Raw genomic sequence first — 16,054 nt, 5'->3', positions numbered from 1 at the left:
CCATGTCTCAAATCATGAAGATTGTTTTATTTATGTGTCTCTTATTGTCTTCATAATAATCAAACATTTTATTTTTCTTGTTGAGATGATATGCATCTTATAGATGAAGGAAGGGAACCTGGATACAGGATAAATACTCTCTTCGAATACTGCAATCAAACCATTAAGGATGGCAATGGGTGAAGTTCGGACCGGGTTGAACAATATAAAATCCTTATACATATCCATATCCATGAAGGCAGTCTCTACCCACCTAGGAAAAAACTCACGGGCGAAATATTGTGTCCATGTCCAAACCTGATGGTATCCATCGTGTCCTCTCAAGACATATACATAAGACATAACGCAACGTTCACATAAACTCTCCCATTCTTCACCTCATGGCAGGCTAGGCTTCACTTATGGAAATCAACGTCCACTAATAACCTAACCTCATTTAGTATTTTTCTTCCTTGGGAACAAGGTAGACCTTCCCAGATTGTTAAGTTTTAATGAATCTTAATCATTCACATCCCTTTTGATTGAAATTAACTGATTTGGAAAAACATAATTACTAATTACATTGCGTATGTACGGATCATGTCATGTGTCCAAAAGTGAATTGTTTACTGATTTTTCTAGGGCCACCAACTAACCACCGAATTGTCCACCTCTATAAATATATGCTCCGATTACTACTCATAATTTCCAGAAATACTTGCAAAAACTCATGAACAAGCATGTGTTGCACATCCGTGTACAGGAACACTAGACGTAGCTGGAAAAACGTTCTTATATTATGGGACGAAAAGAGTAGGAAAAAGAAAATTAGCTCGAAAGCTGCCTTGCTGCATCCCCATGCCATTGTGCTCTTGTTCTTGCGTGCATGCGCGCTCTGCACGGGCGCGCATGACGCGTGCTCTACATTGCCGTGCTCACTGTCCTGCCTTGCCATTCACTGGCTTGCTTTAGCCCACTGCTGCACCTTGGGGTTAATGTGTGTGTGGAAAAGCGGAGACAGAGGATTCGAGGTGATATGGAGCTGCGTTGTTGCAGGCCAGTTGCGCTAGCTGCTGCAGTGCTCCACCATACGTGGAGGTAGTGGCGGACTGCGTCGGCCATCTCTAGGGTTGCGAGAGGAGTAAGTTGAAGAGACTAAAATGATGCTTAACAACGAGTCATCTAACGAGGAGATAAAAGGATGATAAAGGGCGTTGGAGATTGAATGTCAACTAATAAAAGTTACGGTGGGAGTTGTGCAATTTATTTTGCATGTTTTAGATAATAAAAGGTAAAATAACAGTGGGACATGTGACTGTGGGGTAGGGATAGCAGAATATTGCCCGTTAAGTCGGACTATCGGGTCAGGTTTGGATATACCCACGGATACAAGACTATGTCCAGGCTCTACCCACGAGTAACTGGGTCAGGTTTGGATGCCGCCCATGGATGTAAAAGCATATCCAAACCATGTCCATTCGGGTCGTATATCCATAGGTATCTATCTTCATGGGTAAAATTCAACAAAAAATAGTAGCTACGATCATTAAATAGACTGAAAGATAGTACAAATCTGAATTCCCGCTCAAGAGACAAGCATCGAATACTTCCTTTGATTGCAGAAGACTAACAAACTAATAACAACCCAATATAAGATTAATTTGAAATTATGCTAAATAACGGTTTATCTTAATAGATGCCAATGCATCTTGTCATTAAATTAAAACCACAGTCTATGAAGACATGGCAACAACTACACTTACGCACCAGTAACAACATAAAGGCGCCCCAAGTATATAGATCTCCATGAATATATTGTAAAATATATTTTTTCAAACATGCATATTGGCATTAGCTCTACTCATTAAGTACTATGCGACAAAGTTAGGAAGATGTGATGACCGCCTCATATGGACACGCCCAGTTAATTAACACAAGTACCAACATTTTTATACAAGAATAACCTAAATCTAGAAGTCGTGTATACTTTTTCATAAACTCGGTTCTTTTTAGCCGATAGAAGACGAGCTTTGTTCATTAGTTAAATTGTGAATAGCCATGCTCGGTACATTTAATGCATGCCACAAAAGCACAAATCCAAGGCCACGCCTATGTGCATGCAGCCCGTGCGATGGCACATGGCACCCAGTTTTCAGGGGCCCTAAGTTCGAACGCTTTAGATCATCAGACCCAATAATCCCTAGCACATACAGTATAATTTTTCCCCAAAGAATAGCAGAGGTCCTATATGACATATGCTGCATCAAAATGGCGGCCTCATGCAAACGGTGCTTCCTCATGGCAAGCCAACTCAATATCGGTAGCGCTACATCACTTTTTGTTTCTGCGTCTGGTTTTTTAATTTTCCTAAAAAAGTTGCAATTGGTTTTGTTTTTGTTTTCAAAAACATGAATATTTCTTACTTTTTAAAAGTAGACTTTTTCTATTTTTAATTGAAAATTACAAATATTTTTTTTAATTCCTAAACATTTTTTAAAACTATGAATACTTTTTTGAAATTCCTTTTTTTAAGTATGAACAGATCTTAAAAGCAACGACCATTTTTTGGATAAATCAAACTATTTATGAAATTCCAAATATTTTTTTGAATGTTTTGAAGAAAATTTTAAATTACACGATTTTTTAAAAACAAGAACAAAATTTGAAATTTCCAGCATTTTAAAAAAAATCCAAACTAATATTTGAACAGTTGAACACTTTCTAAATTTTTGTAGAAAAATTATCCAAAAAAACCCAAAGAAACCATTAAAAAAACATATCAGACCAGACCAGAACCTACTAGAATGTTCCCAAAACCAGATCTTTGGAAAGTACAATAAAAAATTAAATGGGCCGGTCCATCTCACTATGTCTTACGCAGCTCCCTCTGGTCAACAATCAGTCGCATCAAGCGCCATATAGGATTCACCCTGAATAGCACCCCAATTCCCAGATGTTGATGACGACCCATTAGTTTACCTTTTCCTGCAACGCTGAACAGACCTGCTTGTCGAGAGCAACTAATTAACGAGCGCTCCTTTGGGAGCCTCGCAACAATCAGTGTCACTTGGCGCGCTCCCAGCCGCCCACCACGTGTCGCGCTCTGGAGCTCTTTTCGGATTTTTTTTTCGCACACGTTTTTTGCTTTTTAAACGGATTTTTTTGGTTTTTTTCGATGTTTCGGTTTTTCACCGGTCTTCTTGAACTTTTGGACCAAAAAAGTTCGTAAAAACTTTCTTTTCGCGAAAAAACATGTTCTTTTTTCCCCTTTCGCGAGAGTCATGGTTTTGCTTCTGCGAGAGGCACGGTTTTGCTCGCGAGAGTCACAGTCGTGCCTCTCGGAAACGAAAAAAAACATAGATTTTTTTGGTTTTTTTGATGTTTCGGTTTTCCACCGGTCTTCTTGAACTTTTGGACCAAAAAAATTTGTAATTTTTTTTTCAAAAAAACACGTTCTTTTTTCCCCTTTCGCGAGAGTCACGGTTTTGCTCGCGAGAGTCACAGCCGAGCGGAAACGAAAAAAAATATTTTGTTCTTTTTCCTTCTGCGAAAGGCACGGTTTTGCTTTCGAGAGAGGCATGGTTGTGCTTTCACGAGAGACACGGCCATGCCTCTCGGAAACGTAAAAAAACGCGTTTTCTATTTTTTTTTTCCGCGAGAGGCACGGTTGTGCTTTCACGAGAGGCACGGCCGTGCCTCTCGGAAACGAAAAAAACGTGTTTTCTGTTTTTTTCTTTCACGAGAGGCACGTGTTTTCTGTTTCTTTTTTCTTTCAGAGAGACACACGCATCTTATAGCATTGAGTTAATTGCACAAAAATACCACAATTGGGGCATCACATGCAGATTGGTACCACGATTGCTAATTTTTGCGTGTCAGTACCAACATTGCTCTAGATTTTTGCAAATAGGTCTAAACTGCGTATAAACACGTATTGACGGTGTATCTGACTAGCGGGGCCCGCCCGTCAGGTGCCGACGTGGCATGTTTTTTGCAGAAAACCCCCGCCCTCGCCCTCGCCCTCTCGCTCCGCGCCCGCCTCGCCGCCCTCGCCCTCGCCCTCTCCCTCCGCGCCCGCCTCCATCTCCACCCCCGTGCGCTCCACGAGGAGTCGGAGGAGCCCCTGCTCCCCAAGCCAGCCCGCGGGAGGGGGTTCCGCCACAGGCTCGCGCTCGGGGCCTCCTCGGCGCTCGCCGCCGCGTCCCTCGTGCTGCTCGCGCTCGCCTTCCTGCTCCTCCCCGCGAGCTGGGAGGGCGAGGACGGGAGCTCTTGGGCCGCGGTCCAGCGCGCCTTCCTCGCGGCGCAGCTCCTCGCGCACCTCGCCACCGCGGGGACCGTCGCGGCGGAGAAGGCGGGGGCCACCCCGGCGCGCGCCCACCCGCCGCACCTCCGCGCCTTCTGGCTCGGCACGGCCCTGCTCGCCGCGCTCTTCTCCGGCTCCGCGGCCGCGCGCTTCGTCGCAGGTGAGCCCGTCCTCCCCGACGACCCCATCGCGTTCGCCGGGCTTGTCCTCTCGCTTCCTCTCGCCGGGCTTGTGAGCAAATCCACGCACGCATCAGAGAAACTACCGTGGCAAACTCATATCCTGCTCCTAGTAGAGTGTGGAGAGAGGGGTGAGTGACATGGGCACCGCACCTGGAAATCGTTGTTGACGATCATGCCGACGGTGCAGAAAGCGGTGGCGAAGAAGCCCATCACCAGCTGCATCTCCATCACCAGCGCGTACGTCACCACGCGCCCGCCGCCCGCGGCCCGCTTGTAGGTCAGCTCGATCAGCGGCAGCACCAGCCCGTACAGCGCCGCGGCGGCCAGGGTCAGCAGGAACCCCAGCCAGTACTGCCCCTTGCTCACCCCGGCGGGGCGGTCCGAGGACACGTGCAGCCCCAGCACCACGGCGTGCACACGAAGAAGACGGTGAAGGCCAGCTGCATGGAGATGAGGATCGCGGAGGTGGACACGGGCACGAACGACAGCCCGTACGCGTACAGGAAGTCGTCGGCGCCGGTCGCCAGCCCGAGCCCCACGGCGGCGAGCAGTATCCTCGGCAGGGTCAGCACCACCGGCGCGCTGGGGTCGTGCGCGCGTCGGCTGAGGTAGGAGGCCGCCACGGGGAGAGGGCGAGGGCGAGGGCGGCGAGGCGGGCGCGGAGCGAGAGGGCGAGGGCGAGGGCGAGGGCGGGTTTTCTGCAAAAAAAACATGCCACGTCGGCACCTGACGGGCGGGCCCCGCTAGTCAGATACACCGTCAATACGTGTTTATACGCAGTTTAGAACTATTTGCAAAAATCTAGAGCAATGTTGGTACTGACACGTAAAAATTAGCAATCGTGATACCAATCTGCATGTGATGCCCCAATTGTGGTACTTCTGTGCAATTAACTCAATGTCTATGAATATGAATGAGACCAAATTATATTTCGTCTAGATGAGTTCTAGCAAAACTGGTTTTTATGCCTTTTGATACAAAGATGCCGTTTTCGTTAGTCCTGTATAGATGGTCAAACCTTGATCAAAATATTAGGGGCCAATAGACCGGAATCAAGCGTACCACTACCACGGACAAAGTTTGACCAAAAGTACAACTCAAAAGGCTGTCGAAGCTCAAGCATTTTGTAGAGTGGAGTCATCGTTGACGCGGATACACAGAGTGCTACGCCGCCGAGCTCCGACGATAGAAAGAGAAGAAAGCTCGCCGCGCCTGCCGCCTCGTCGAGATGCCGCTGGAGCGCTTCGACCTGCGGATCGCGTCGCGGGAGCTGGTCCGGGCGTCGCGCCCGCCCCCCGGTTTCCCGGCCGTGCACGCCGTCTCCAACCTCGACCTCGTCCTCGGCCCCTTGCCGATCTACCTCGTCAGCATCTACCCTCCTCCGCCGTGCGGCCTGGACCCCGTGCTCGCCGCCGTCCGCGCCGCGCTCCCGGCCTACCTCTCCCGCTTCTTCCCCTTCGCCGGCCGCGTCGTGCGCCACCCGGACACCAACGTCCCCGAGGTCGCCTGCTCCAACGCCGGCGCCGAGCTCGTCGTCGCCGACGCTGCCGGGGTCCCCCTCGCCGCCATCGACTTCGCGCGCTTCGACGGCTCGCTCGGGATGATCCAGATCCCGTTCGACGCGGGGCTCGCGCTGTCGCTGCAGGTGGTCCGGTTCGCGTGCGGGGGCTACTCGTTGACCGTGGGCACCAACCACCTCCTCGCCGACGGCCGGGCGCTCATCGTGCTGCTCAACAGCCTCGCGGAGATGGTCCGCACCGGCGGGGGACTCTCCCGCGGGCCGCTGCTCGACCGGTCGTCCCTGCCCGTCCCGCGGTCGCCGCCGCGGTACAGCTCGTCGCTGGACGCCGAGTTCACGAGGTTCACGCCGGAGACCATGATCAACCCCCTCCTGGCCGCGGCCATGGAGCGGCGCGTGTACCGCATCGACGCGGCCGACCTTGTCGGGCTCCAGAAGGCGGCGTCCCCAGGAGGCGGCCGCCGCACCTCGCGCTTCGTGGCGCTGTGCGCGCACGTCTGGAAGCTCCTGGCGCGGGCCGTCGGGGACACCGACCCCAACTGTCGCATGGCGTGGATCCTCGAAGGCCGGAGGTGCATCCAGCCGTCGGAGGGCGCGCTGGACCTGTACATGGGGAACGTGGTCACATACACGTCCCGCGAGGCGAGCGTGGCGGAGCTGCTGCGCGCGCCGCTGCACGAGGTGGCGGCCGCCGCGGGCGCGGCCATGGCGTCGGTGATGACCAGGGACAGGTTCCAGGAGCTGGTGGACTGGGTGGAGGTGAACAAAACGGCGTACAAGGACGGCGGGAAGTGGACGGAGGCGGTGAACCTCGGCCTCGGGAGCCCGGCGCTGGTGATCTCCGGGATGCTGCCGTTCGCCATCGACGGGGACCTGGGGTTCGGGAAGCCGAGAATGGTGTCGCCGTGGCTGCGGCACGGACGGCTGGGGTCGGCGTCGATGATGGCGGTGCCCTGCCCGAGCGGGGACGGGTCGTGGTTCATCGGCGGCACGAGACTGTGGCCGCGGCTGGTGGAGGTGATCGAGGCCGGGCCCGACAGCATGCTGAAGCCGCTGACGGCGGCGAGCCTGGGGTTCGAGGCGCCACACGGCTCTCGCCTGTGAGCTCGCGGTGGACAGTGTTGCAAACTTGTACTCCCTCCGTAATAAGATCGTTTAGATTATTATTTTAGTGATCTAAAGACTCTTATATTAGTTTAGTTTACAGAGGGAGTAATAATAATGTTCTGTCAGTGAAGTGGTTCTCTCTGGGCGCGCTGAGTGTCTCAGCTCTCGAGCTCAAATGTGTTGCGGATGAACAGTAAAATTAAAAGCAATTAAAAAATCAGAAGATCCGAATGTTTTTGGTAAACTTTAACAAATGTTCTTAGTGCTTGTAATTTGGGCGCCCCTACGCGTCCGCCGGGACACATCCGCCGCCCTAAGAGCCGCTGGATTAGACACCCCATAGCCGTCGGATGCAACCATCGTAACTGATCAGGTCATTACTTCCTGCAACAGCCGTTCTGTTTCAGAAACATCAAGGGGATAGCATGAGCTCTAGCAATGCATCTGAAAGTCAAACCGACGGATAACAGAAAAAGATCGACCCCATCCCTGACCATTGGATGGGCTGCAAATGGACGTCTGATCTATTCACGTGACCACTCATCTTTGCAATAAATGTGTTGCTGCAGTCCGCCCTATGAAACAACTTGCTTGTGGCAATCACTCAAATACGTTTTTTTGCATAAGAGATCATGTTGTGATTTTTTTTGCAACTGATCTTGTTGCAGAAAATTAGCCGAAAATTTCCGCAACAGTTGTCTTGCTACAGAGTTTTTCCGCAACAGAGGTCTTGCTGCAGAAAATAAAATTAGCCGAAAATTTCCGCAACAATTGTCTTGCTACAGAATTTTTCCGCAACAGAGGTCTTCTTGCAAAAAATAAAATTAGCCGAAAATTTCCGCAACAATTGTCTTGCTACAGAATTTTTTCACAACAAAGGTCTTGTTGCAGAAAATAAAATTAGCCGAAAATTTCCGCAACAATTGTCTTGCTACAGAATTTTTCCGTAACAGAGGTCTTGTTGCAGAAAATAAAATTAGCCGGTGATTGAGCAGAGAAGAGACAGAGACGCGATAGGAGGGGATTAGACGATGCGATGCTTCTGGTTCTACTGTAGGAGGAGATAAGGTAGTGTTGTGGGGCCTAGAAGGCACGTGGCGAGCAGAGCGGGCGACGGACGCTCGTCCTAAAATCAGCCGGTTGATGTAAAGCTTTTCCCTTGTAATTTTCATTATGAGATCACGTTCGTGGATGGTGTGACAAAAAATAAAAATGGATGCTCCGAAAATGATATTTTCGAAAGCATTTTGGAGCACTGTATTTGTCTTTTTTGCCACGCCTTCCACAAATGTGATCTCATGATGAAAATTTAAAAACACATAGAACATTTATCAAAGCTTACCTAAAAAAATCAGATTTTTTTTGGATTTACTGTTTATCCAACCTCATTTGAGTGCGGCTTCAGCAGGCTCATTTGAGCTCGTCCTTGCAATTACTAAGCTCTCTAGGAGAGCTTCAATAGTGTACTCCCTCTACTTTTTTTACTCCTTCTGTTACCATTGTTCATAAACTTTGATTTGAGTACATCATTAGATTCATTACTAAATATATTTTCACACTATTTTTTGCAGTAATATTTCCACCGTAAATAGATTTGTTATTATAAATGTAAATATTGTTTGTATAATCTAGATCAAACTTTACAAAGTTTGACTTCAGTCAAAACTATTATGCTAAATGAATAAGAATGGAGGAAGTATGTTCCTACAAATGGACCCACCTGTAAGGGTCTGGTAGGGTTGTGCGTCTCATATGACAGTATTAGAACTAACACGGTCATTGGTTGGATGCTAGAGGGACAATGGTATCCCCAGCCCACCAGGGTTCAATTCGTGGCGCACGCATTATTTCCGGATTCATTTCAGGATTTCCGGCGATGTGCTTTCAATGGGAGGAGACGTACCCGTCCACGACGAGGCGCTTATGGTGACTTGTAAATCTCAAGATGATATGCTGGCTTAGTCTCTCGAAGGTGCTCATAGGGGTAGGGTGTGCTTGTGTGCGTTTATAGGTGTGAGTGTATGCGTGTATGTATGAGCGTTTGCGTCTGTACTGTGTTAAAAAAACTAACACGGTCGTGGCCCACGTAGAGTTATGTGCATATTACCCAAGCCTTTTTTCTCTATCGGTTTATCAACCGACTTCTATTCTGGTTGGTTCTTTATTATTAAATTTTATTATCTTTTTTTGTTGAAGTTAGGATTGCGAGCAAATGTGCGTAGGTCCGTGGCCCATGCGTACATCGTTGACCATATTTTCCCGTTCGTTTTTCATCCAAATTTTCTTATTTCATCCTTTTTTCTATTGAAAAGTTTTGATTTTTTCAAAAATATTAAGGAATTTCTAGTTATTTTAATTTAAGATATTCCTGTATACATTAAGAAACATTCAATAATTTACATAATGTTCATAATTTCAAAAATAACCAGCGAATACGAAAAATATATTCACAAATTGTAAATATATTCACAAATTGTAAATATATTCAAGAGTTTTAAAAAATCGTGATTTTAAAAAATTGACAAAAACTAAAAATGTTCACGTTACTAGCGGTTTTGAGACACCCCACGGCTCTCATCTGTGAGCCTGATATAGGTGTTTTTGGCATCAACGATGAACGTATGATAAGCATGCGAAGCTCAGCCCCGAAAAACATAGCTTCGAGGTTGTACCTCAAAGTTATCTCCGGCTAACGATATGCGCCTTGCTAGAAGAACTGAAATTTTGTGAATCGATTTTGAGTATGAGCTAATGCTATGTGCCTAGCTGGAAGAACTAAAATTTTGCATGGCTGTGCACTGGATAGCTCTGGATGTACTCCCTCCGTTCGGAATTACTCGTCCAAGAAATGAATGTATCTAAATGTATTTTAGTTGTAGATACATCCATTTTTGTGACAAGTAATTCCGAATGTATCTAGATGGCATCCTAGCTGTCTCAACTTTGGTTAGTTTGATTCAACTTTGGTTAGGTCCCAACTTTGGTTAGTTTGATTCAGCTTTGGTAGGTCTCAACTTTGTTGGTTTGATTCAACTTTGATTAGTAGTACTGTTTAGTAGTTTTAGAGCAGTTTTGAGGTGTGTTTGCCGGAGCAGTGAAATGCGAAAACATTTCCATCTTCGCTATTCAGTCATACGAACCATGTCATGTGGCTGCCTCTGTACTTACACTGCGTGTACCAGCAGACAACATTGATATGCAGCTAACGATTCTACGCTGTTCAGCGACAGCGAATTGGTTTATCGTAGGCAGGTTTCAGTGTCACTTCCAGTTCATCTTTCAATAACGAGCAGATCAGTATGCCTAAGGAGCAATTTGGAGTTGCAAATATGCGTCTGCCTAATGGAAAAAACAACCAAAACTTCAGTTGTTTATATATTGGCTCACAAGACTTGCAGAGAATCTGCTTGCCCGGAAGAACATATTTCTGAATCTCAAAGAGAAATAGCACAAGAATTTTACCCAGTGCTTCTATTCTGAATGAGCTCTACAAGTTACTGAATATCTAGAGAACCACAGCACCTGCTCGCCGCGAGCTCACAGACGAGAGCCGTGGGGCGCCTCGAACCCCAGGCTCGCCGCGGTCACCGGCTTCAGCAGGCTCTCCGGGCCGGCCTCGATCACCTCCACCAGCCGCGGCCACAGCCTCGTGCCGCCCACGAACCACGACCCGTCCCCGCCCGGGCAGGGCACGACCGTCACCGACGCCGACCCCAGCCGGCCGTGCCGCAGCCACGGCAGGACCAGCCTCGGCTTCCCGAACCCCAGGTCCCCGTCGATGGCGAACGGGAGCAGGCCGGAGATCACCAGCGCCGGGCTGCCCAGGCCGAGGTTCACCGCCTCCGTCCACTTCCCGCCGTCCTTGTACGCAGTCTTGTTCACCTCCACCCAGTCCACCAGCTCCTGGAACCTGCCCCTGGTCATCACCGACGCCATGGCCGCACGCGCGGCGGCCGCCACCTCGTGCAGCGGCGCGCGCAGCAGCCCCGCCACGCTCGCCTCGCGGGCCGTGTAGGTGACCACGTTCCCCATGTACAGGTCCAGCGCGCCCTCCGACGGCTCGACGCACTTCCGGCCGTCCACGATCCACGCCATCCGGCAGTTGGGGTCGGAGTCGCCGACCGCACGGGCCAGGAGCTTCCAGACGTGCGCGCACAGCGCCACGAAGCGCGAGGTGCGGCGGCCGCCATCGCCGGACGACGCCGCGATCTGGAGCCCGGCGAGGTCGGCCGCGTCGATGCGGTAGAGGCGCCGCTCCATGGCCGCGGCCAGGAGGGGATTGATCATGGTCGCCGGCGTGAACCTCGCGAACTCCGCGTCCAGCGACGGGCTATACACCGGCGGCGACCGCGCGGGTAGCAGGGACGACCGGTCGAGCACAGGCCCGCGGGAGAGCCCCCCGCCGCCGGCGCGGGCCATCTCCGCGAGGCAATTGAGCAGCACGACGAACGCCCGGCCGTCGGCGAGGAGGTGGTTGGTGGCGACGGTCAGCGCAAACCCCCCGCACGCGAACCGGACCAGCTGCAGCGACAGCGCGAGCCCCGCGTCGAACGGGATCTGGACCATGCCCAGCGAGCGGTCGACGCGCGCGAAGTCGACGGCGGAGAGGGGGACCCCGGCGGCGTCGGCGACGACGAGCTCGGCGCCGGCGTTGTCGCAGGCGACCTCGGGGACGTTGGTGTCCGGGCGGCGCACGACGCGGCCGGCGAAGGGGAAGAAGCGGGAGAGGTAGGCCGGGAGGGCCGCGCGGACGGCCGCGAGCACGGGGCCCAGCCCGCCCGGCGGGGGCGGGTAGATGCAGAGGAGGTAGATGGGGAAGGGGCCGAGGAGGAGGTCGAGGTTGGAGACGGCGTGCACGGCCGGGAAGCCCGGGGGAGGGTCGGAGGCCCGGACCAGCTCCCGGGACAAGATCCGCACGTCGAAGCGCTCCAGCGGCATCTCGCCGGGCGACCGGAGCGGAGCGCGCGGCGAGGCGGCCGGCAGAACAGGCCCCGCTTTGTTTTTATCCCCGAACAAAGTCTAATGGAATAAAGTGATCGTTGGCGATGCGATCAGCGCTGTTCGCTTGCTGGTGACGGTGACACCGGCTACCGCTGAGATCTGATCGGTTCACTTTGGAGTTTTCTACCCTGACATATGGATAGAGACACACGAACACGCACCCTGTTCCTAGTGTAAAAATAACACTCGTCATTGTTCGGTCGCCTAGCTCGGGCGCCCTGACACTGATGAGTGTTATTTCTACACTCCTCTAATTGGAGTTTAAATCAATATGTTCCATTAAAACTGATATATTCGTTTTAATATTGCCACTAATGACTAATGAATGCATATGGTTCGAATTATTTTATCTTTGTTCTGTTTCTACGGAATAAAGGAGATCAACTGGGAGGCGCACCAGAAGAAATAAGGCAAAATACGGCGTTTCATACGACCGCGCCCGCCCGTATGAGCAGTCATATGGTGTCGAAACCAAGGCTCCTCGTCTCCCTCAACAACCTTTATAAAGGGCCCGACGCCAACTGAAAGATAAAAGGGGGATATAATCGCAGAACAAGCCAGTCAGTATCATGTTATCTCTATCAAACCTAGCCGCCGCCATTTCCCCTCTCCATAGCCACCATCACTATAGTTTGCAGCAATCTAGTCATACTTGTAATCATGTATCACACACATCATCCATTGTAAGACACGTTATCAATCAATCCATCTTCATGATGTGTTCTTTGTGTGATCTGATCTTCATGTGTGAGTAGTTTGGTAAACTATGGGTTGAGGCAAGAGCCTTGCAACCGGATGAATTTGTTGGAGGGATCAATGGAAGTACTTTGAATTAACGTCTCGTATGTGTAACATAAAATTGTTCTGTATTTTTCTCTTGTCTCGTTCGCATTCTTCGTCCCGGCAGGTACCCAGGATCATGAAGAACGAGCCATGGAGAGGCTAAAGGCAGGGAGGCTGTGAAGTGTTATTCTGAACACTAGTGACAGAAAGGTTCAATATGGTAACACAGATCCTATCCTTGGGGATTCAAGAGGTGTAGTCATTAAATGTCAGTGCTTTTGCTTATTATTGCTATCTTAATTATTGAGGCACCCCCGTGCGATGGATAGGGCCTTCGGTTGGACAACTGACTCTTGATGAAAGACTCGTGCCGGTCAAGACGTAAGTTGGACACATACCCCACTCCGATAATTAACAAGCACATCTCGATGGATGAGTTCTAGAGCACAAATTAAGATCATATTTGGTCCCGTCACAAATATATGGTTGTAAGTATAAGACCTCATACCATGCTTATTTTTATTATAAGTGTTTTCAACGTCAGTTTGATTTACTGTCCGGTCAAAAGCTGGAATCAATTCTCTAGCAAAATCTTATTTGATACCCTAGCTTAAAGGGCATCGTCCACCCCATGGGTTCGATAACTCAGGGTCATCTCTGGGAAAAGAGCAAGAATCCTTTCTGCTCCATTTTCGGATCACCAAAGGAAGTAATCAACCACAAGCTACACTGCTTCGTTGTCGTCATCCAGTTCGACTCCATGATCTCCTTCTCGTCATCATCCTCCGGAACGATGATGGCCAGCGCCTTCACGACAGCCGGTTGATCGTGAGGAGTCCTAACAAGCCTCTACTTGGCCCATCTAGCTCTCTGGCCAAGAGCGGCTGCTCTGAATGTCCACGGATATAACGCCTTTGACTGGGCCAGGTATCAGCGTCTTCAACTCCTCATTCCTCGCCTTCATCACCACATCGTCTACCTCTTTATGCATGTCGTCCATGCTATTGAACTCAGATCACACCTTCATGGTCTTCGCAAACTTGGTGCAGTCACCGAGCGAGCATGCAAGGAGTGCCCTCCATCCAATGTCGTTGGGGAAGAGGTTGGGGATGTTCATGGCGACAGGGAGGTGGTGAGACAAAGAGATAGAGTTGTGGAAGAGGAGACGGTAGAAGACATAGATGGTTTGAAGATGTAGTGGAGTGCGGTGGTGGATAAATAAGGGCTTTGGACTAGGGGTTTGTATCCCCGAACAGAGTACTCCGCGTCAGCGTCAGCGTCAACGATGACTGCGCTCTGCATAAAAAATGTCTTTGGTGACTAAGTGTGATCTAGTGGGAATTTTGTGGCGTTCGTTGGGCCATGCCATGAGCGCATGATGATACGCTATCAAGTGAGCGTTCATCGGTGCCGCTACAAGTCTAGCCGTCTAGCTGTGATCGTTGGAGAAAAAGATGTGGGGCTCACAATTTCATGTTGGGGATGGAGGTGCAACTGGTACAATTTTGTGGCGTCCGTTGGGCCATGCCATGAGCGCATGATGATACGCTATCAAGCGAGCGTTCATCGGTGCCGCTACATGTCTAGCCGTCTAGCTATGATCGTTGGAGAAAAAGATGTGGGGCTCACAATTTCATGTTGGGGATGGAGTTGCAACTGGTACAAAAATGAGGTAATTACATCAGTGGTGCCTAAACTTGCCACCAATGTTCACTTGGGTGCATGAACTTGAAGAATACGCCGAACTAGTGCTAAAACTTGGCTCCTTGGTGTAAATATGGTTCAATCACGTTTTCATACGCCTGTGTTGCTGACTACGGATGCTAGCGTGTCGGCGGGACCCACTATCAGCGAGTGCGACCGTGCACAAAGGCATGTGGCACGTGGGTCGGTGATTTTTTTTCGTAAAACCCCTTTTTCTTAAGAAGCCCCTGAGCCGGTGGGACACAACAGCCCTGAATTCTCGCCCGTGTTCTAACATCTTGCAGATTAGTTCGATCGTGCATGTTTGTCTGTCTCGAGCTCTTCTCCTTGTCTCTCCTAGTTCGATTGTTTGGAGCCGCTGTCTGGGTGGATTGTGAGGACGCCATTGATCGTCGCGTGCGTGGATGGCGGAGCCTCATCGGTGAGCACTCGGCGATGCAGCCCCTCCATATGGTGAGAATTGCCTCGTCTCCTCTGCCTCTCCGTCCCCTGTTTTCGTTAGGGTTTTAGATAAATTCGTGGAGCGACAAGAACCGAGATCTGTATGGTAGGATCTGTATGGTGTGGGGCTGCTGTGATGAATGGGAATTGTGTTTAGGTTATTCCCCTATTACGCAATGACAAATAAGGATTTCAAAATTCTTTTATGCTGTTTGTTCACAGGTAATGCGTGGGTTAGAAAGTCGTCTCTTTTTTGGTAATTGCATGGACAAAAAATGCAGAATTGATGACATACAGGAAGGTGGATTTGATTTTATCAGAAATAGGCAGTAGGTATACTGAAAATTTTATCAGTAGCATTGCCGAACTTTCTGACAGATGCTTAACTGAATTTTGGACATTGAACGTTGGACAGTTGCTTGACTTAATGTTAGACAGTGGCTTAACTGAATTTTGGACACTTTTTGATAGAAGTTAATCTTAACATATTAGTATTTTTCTTTAGTATTCGATCAGTGCCCATGTGTTGGTGCACTGTGTGTGAGGGGATGACATCTGTCCTTGCGTCTGCTAACCTCAGCTCTAACTCCCCCTAATAGTAACACATACTCCCTCCGTAAACTAATATAAGAGTGTTTAGATCACTACTTTAATTATGTAAACACTTTTATATTAGTTTACAGAGGGATTACAAAACTGGATCAATTAGCCCCCAGGTTTTGGACTGAATTTTAGGTGGTTTTCGATGTCACCGTGCTGACTAGACTAGCTGACTTGTCAATGCTTAAATCAGGTGGTTTTCTTGAGAGGCTCGCTCATTTCTTTCTCCTTTCTCCTCTGCTCCCTCGACTACGCCGCCATCACCGCCTGGGCGGTGAGTCCTCTGCTCCTCTGATTTCTCTGCTTCCTCTGCCCCCACGATCACGCAGTTGTGCGAAAGCTAGATTCGATGAGGTTTAGGGGCATGGGGTTGGGGAGTGGGACTGGATGTGCGCCGCAGTAGCTACGGTTCGACGACATGAGAGGGAAGGACTA

The 16,054-nt window shown here is 49.8% G+C and overlaps 2 protein-coding genes and 1 pseudogene across 2 annotated transcripts; 1 reads left to right on the top strand and 2 right to left on the bottom strand.

The window, feature by feature from the left end:
• Nucleotides 1–4,557: 4,557 nt before the first annotated feature.
• Nucleotides 4,558–5,177, bottom strand: LOC141026817 (purine permease 1-like; annotated as a pseudogene).
• Nucleotides 5,178–5,216: 39 nt separating this feature from the next.
• Nucleotides 5,217–7,334, top strand: LOC109785730 (coniferyl alcohol acyltransferase-like). The gene has a single exon (XM_045231766.2). It carries the CDS (start codon nt 5,693–5,695, stop codon nt 7,085–7,087), a length of 1,395 nt encoding a protein of 464 aa, XP_045087701.1. The 5' UTR covers nt 5,217–5,692; the 3' UTR covers nt 7,088–7,334.
• Nucleotides 7,335–10,433: 3,099 nt separating this feature from the next.
• Nucleotides 10,434–12,209, bottom strand: LOC109785728 (coniferyl alcohol acyltransferase). The gene has a single exon (XM_020344322.4). The coding sequence runs from the start codon at nt 12,026–12,028 to the stop codon at nt 10,628–10,630; it is 1,401 nt and encodes a 466-aa protein (XP_020199911.1). The 5' UTR covers nt 12,029–12,209; the 3' UTR covers nt 10,434–10,627.
• Between the last annotated feature and the right edge of the window lie 3,845 nt (nt 12,210–16,054).

Source organism: Aegilops tauschii, chromosome 7 (assembly GCF_002575655.3).
Source record: "Aegilops tauschii subsp. strangulata cultivar AL8/78 chromosome 7, Aet v6.0, whole genome shotgun sequence".
Taxonomy (NCBI): domain Eukaryota; kingdom Viridiplantae; phylum Streptophyta; class Magnoliopsida; order Poales; family Poaceae; genus Aegilops; species Aegilops tauschii.
Note: the sequence above shows the minus strand (reverse complement) of the source record. Positions and strands in the feature narration are given on the sequence as shown.

Excerpts from the sequence above, each read along its gene's own strand:
- LOC109785728 (XM_020344322.4), bottom strand. The coding sequence starts at position 12,028 with ATGCCGCTGGAGCGCTTCGACGTGCGGATCTTGTCCCGGGAGCTGGTC.
- LOC109785730 (XM_045231766.2), top strand. The coding sequence starts at position 5,693 with ATGCCGCTGGAGCGCTTCGACCTGCGGATCGCGTCGCGGGAGCTGGTC.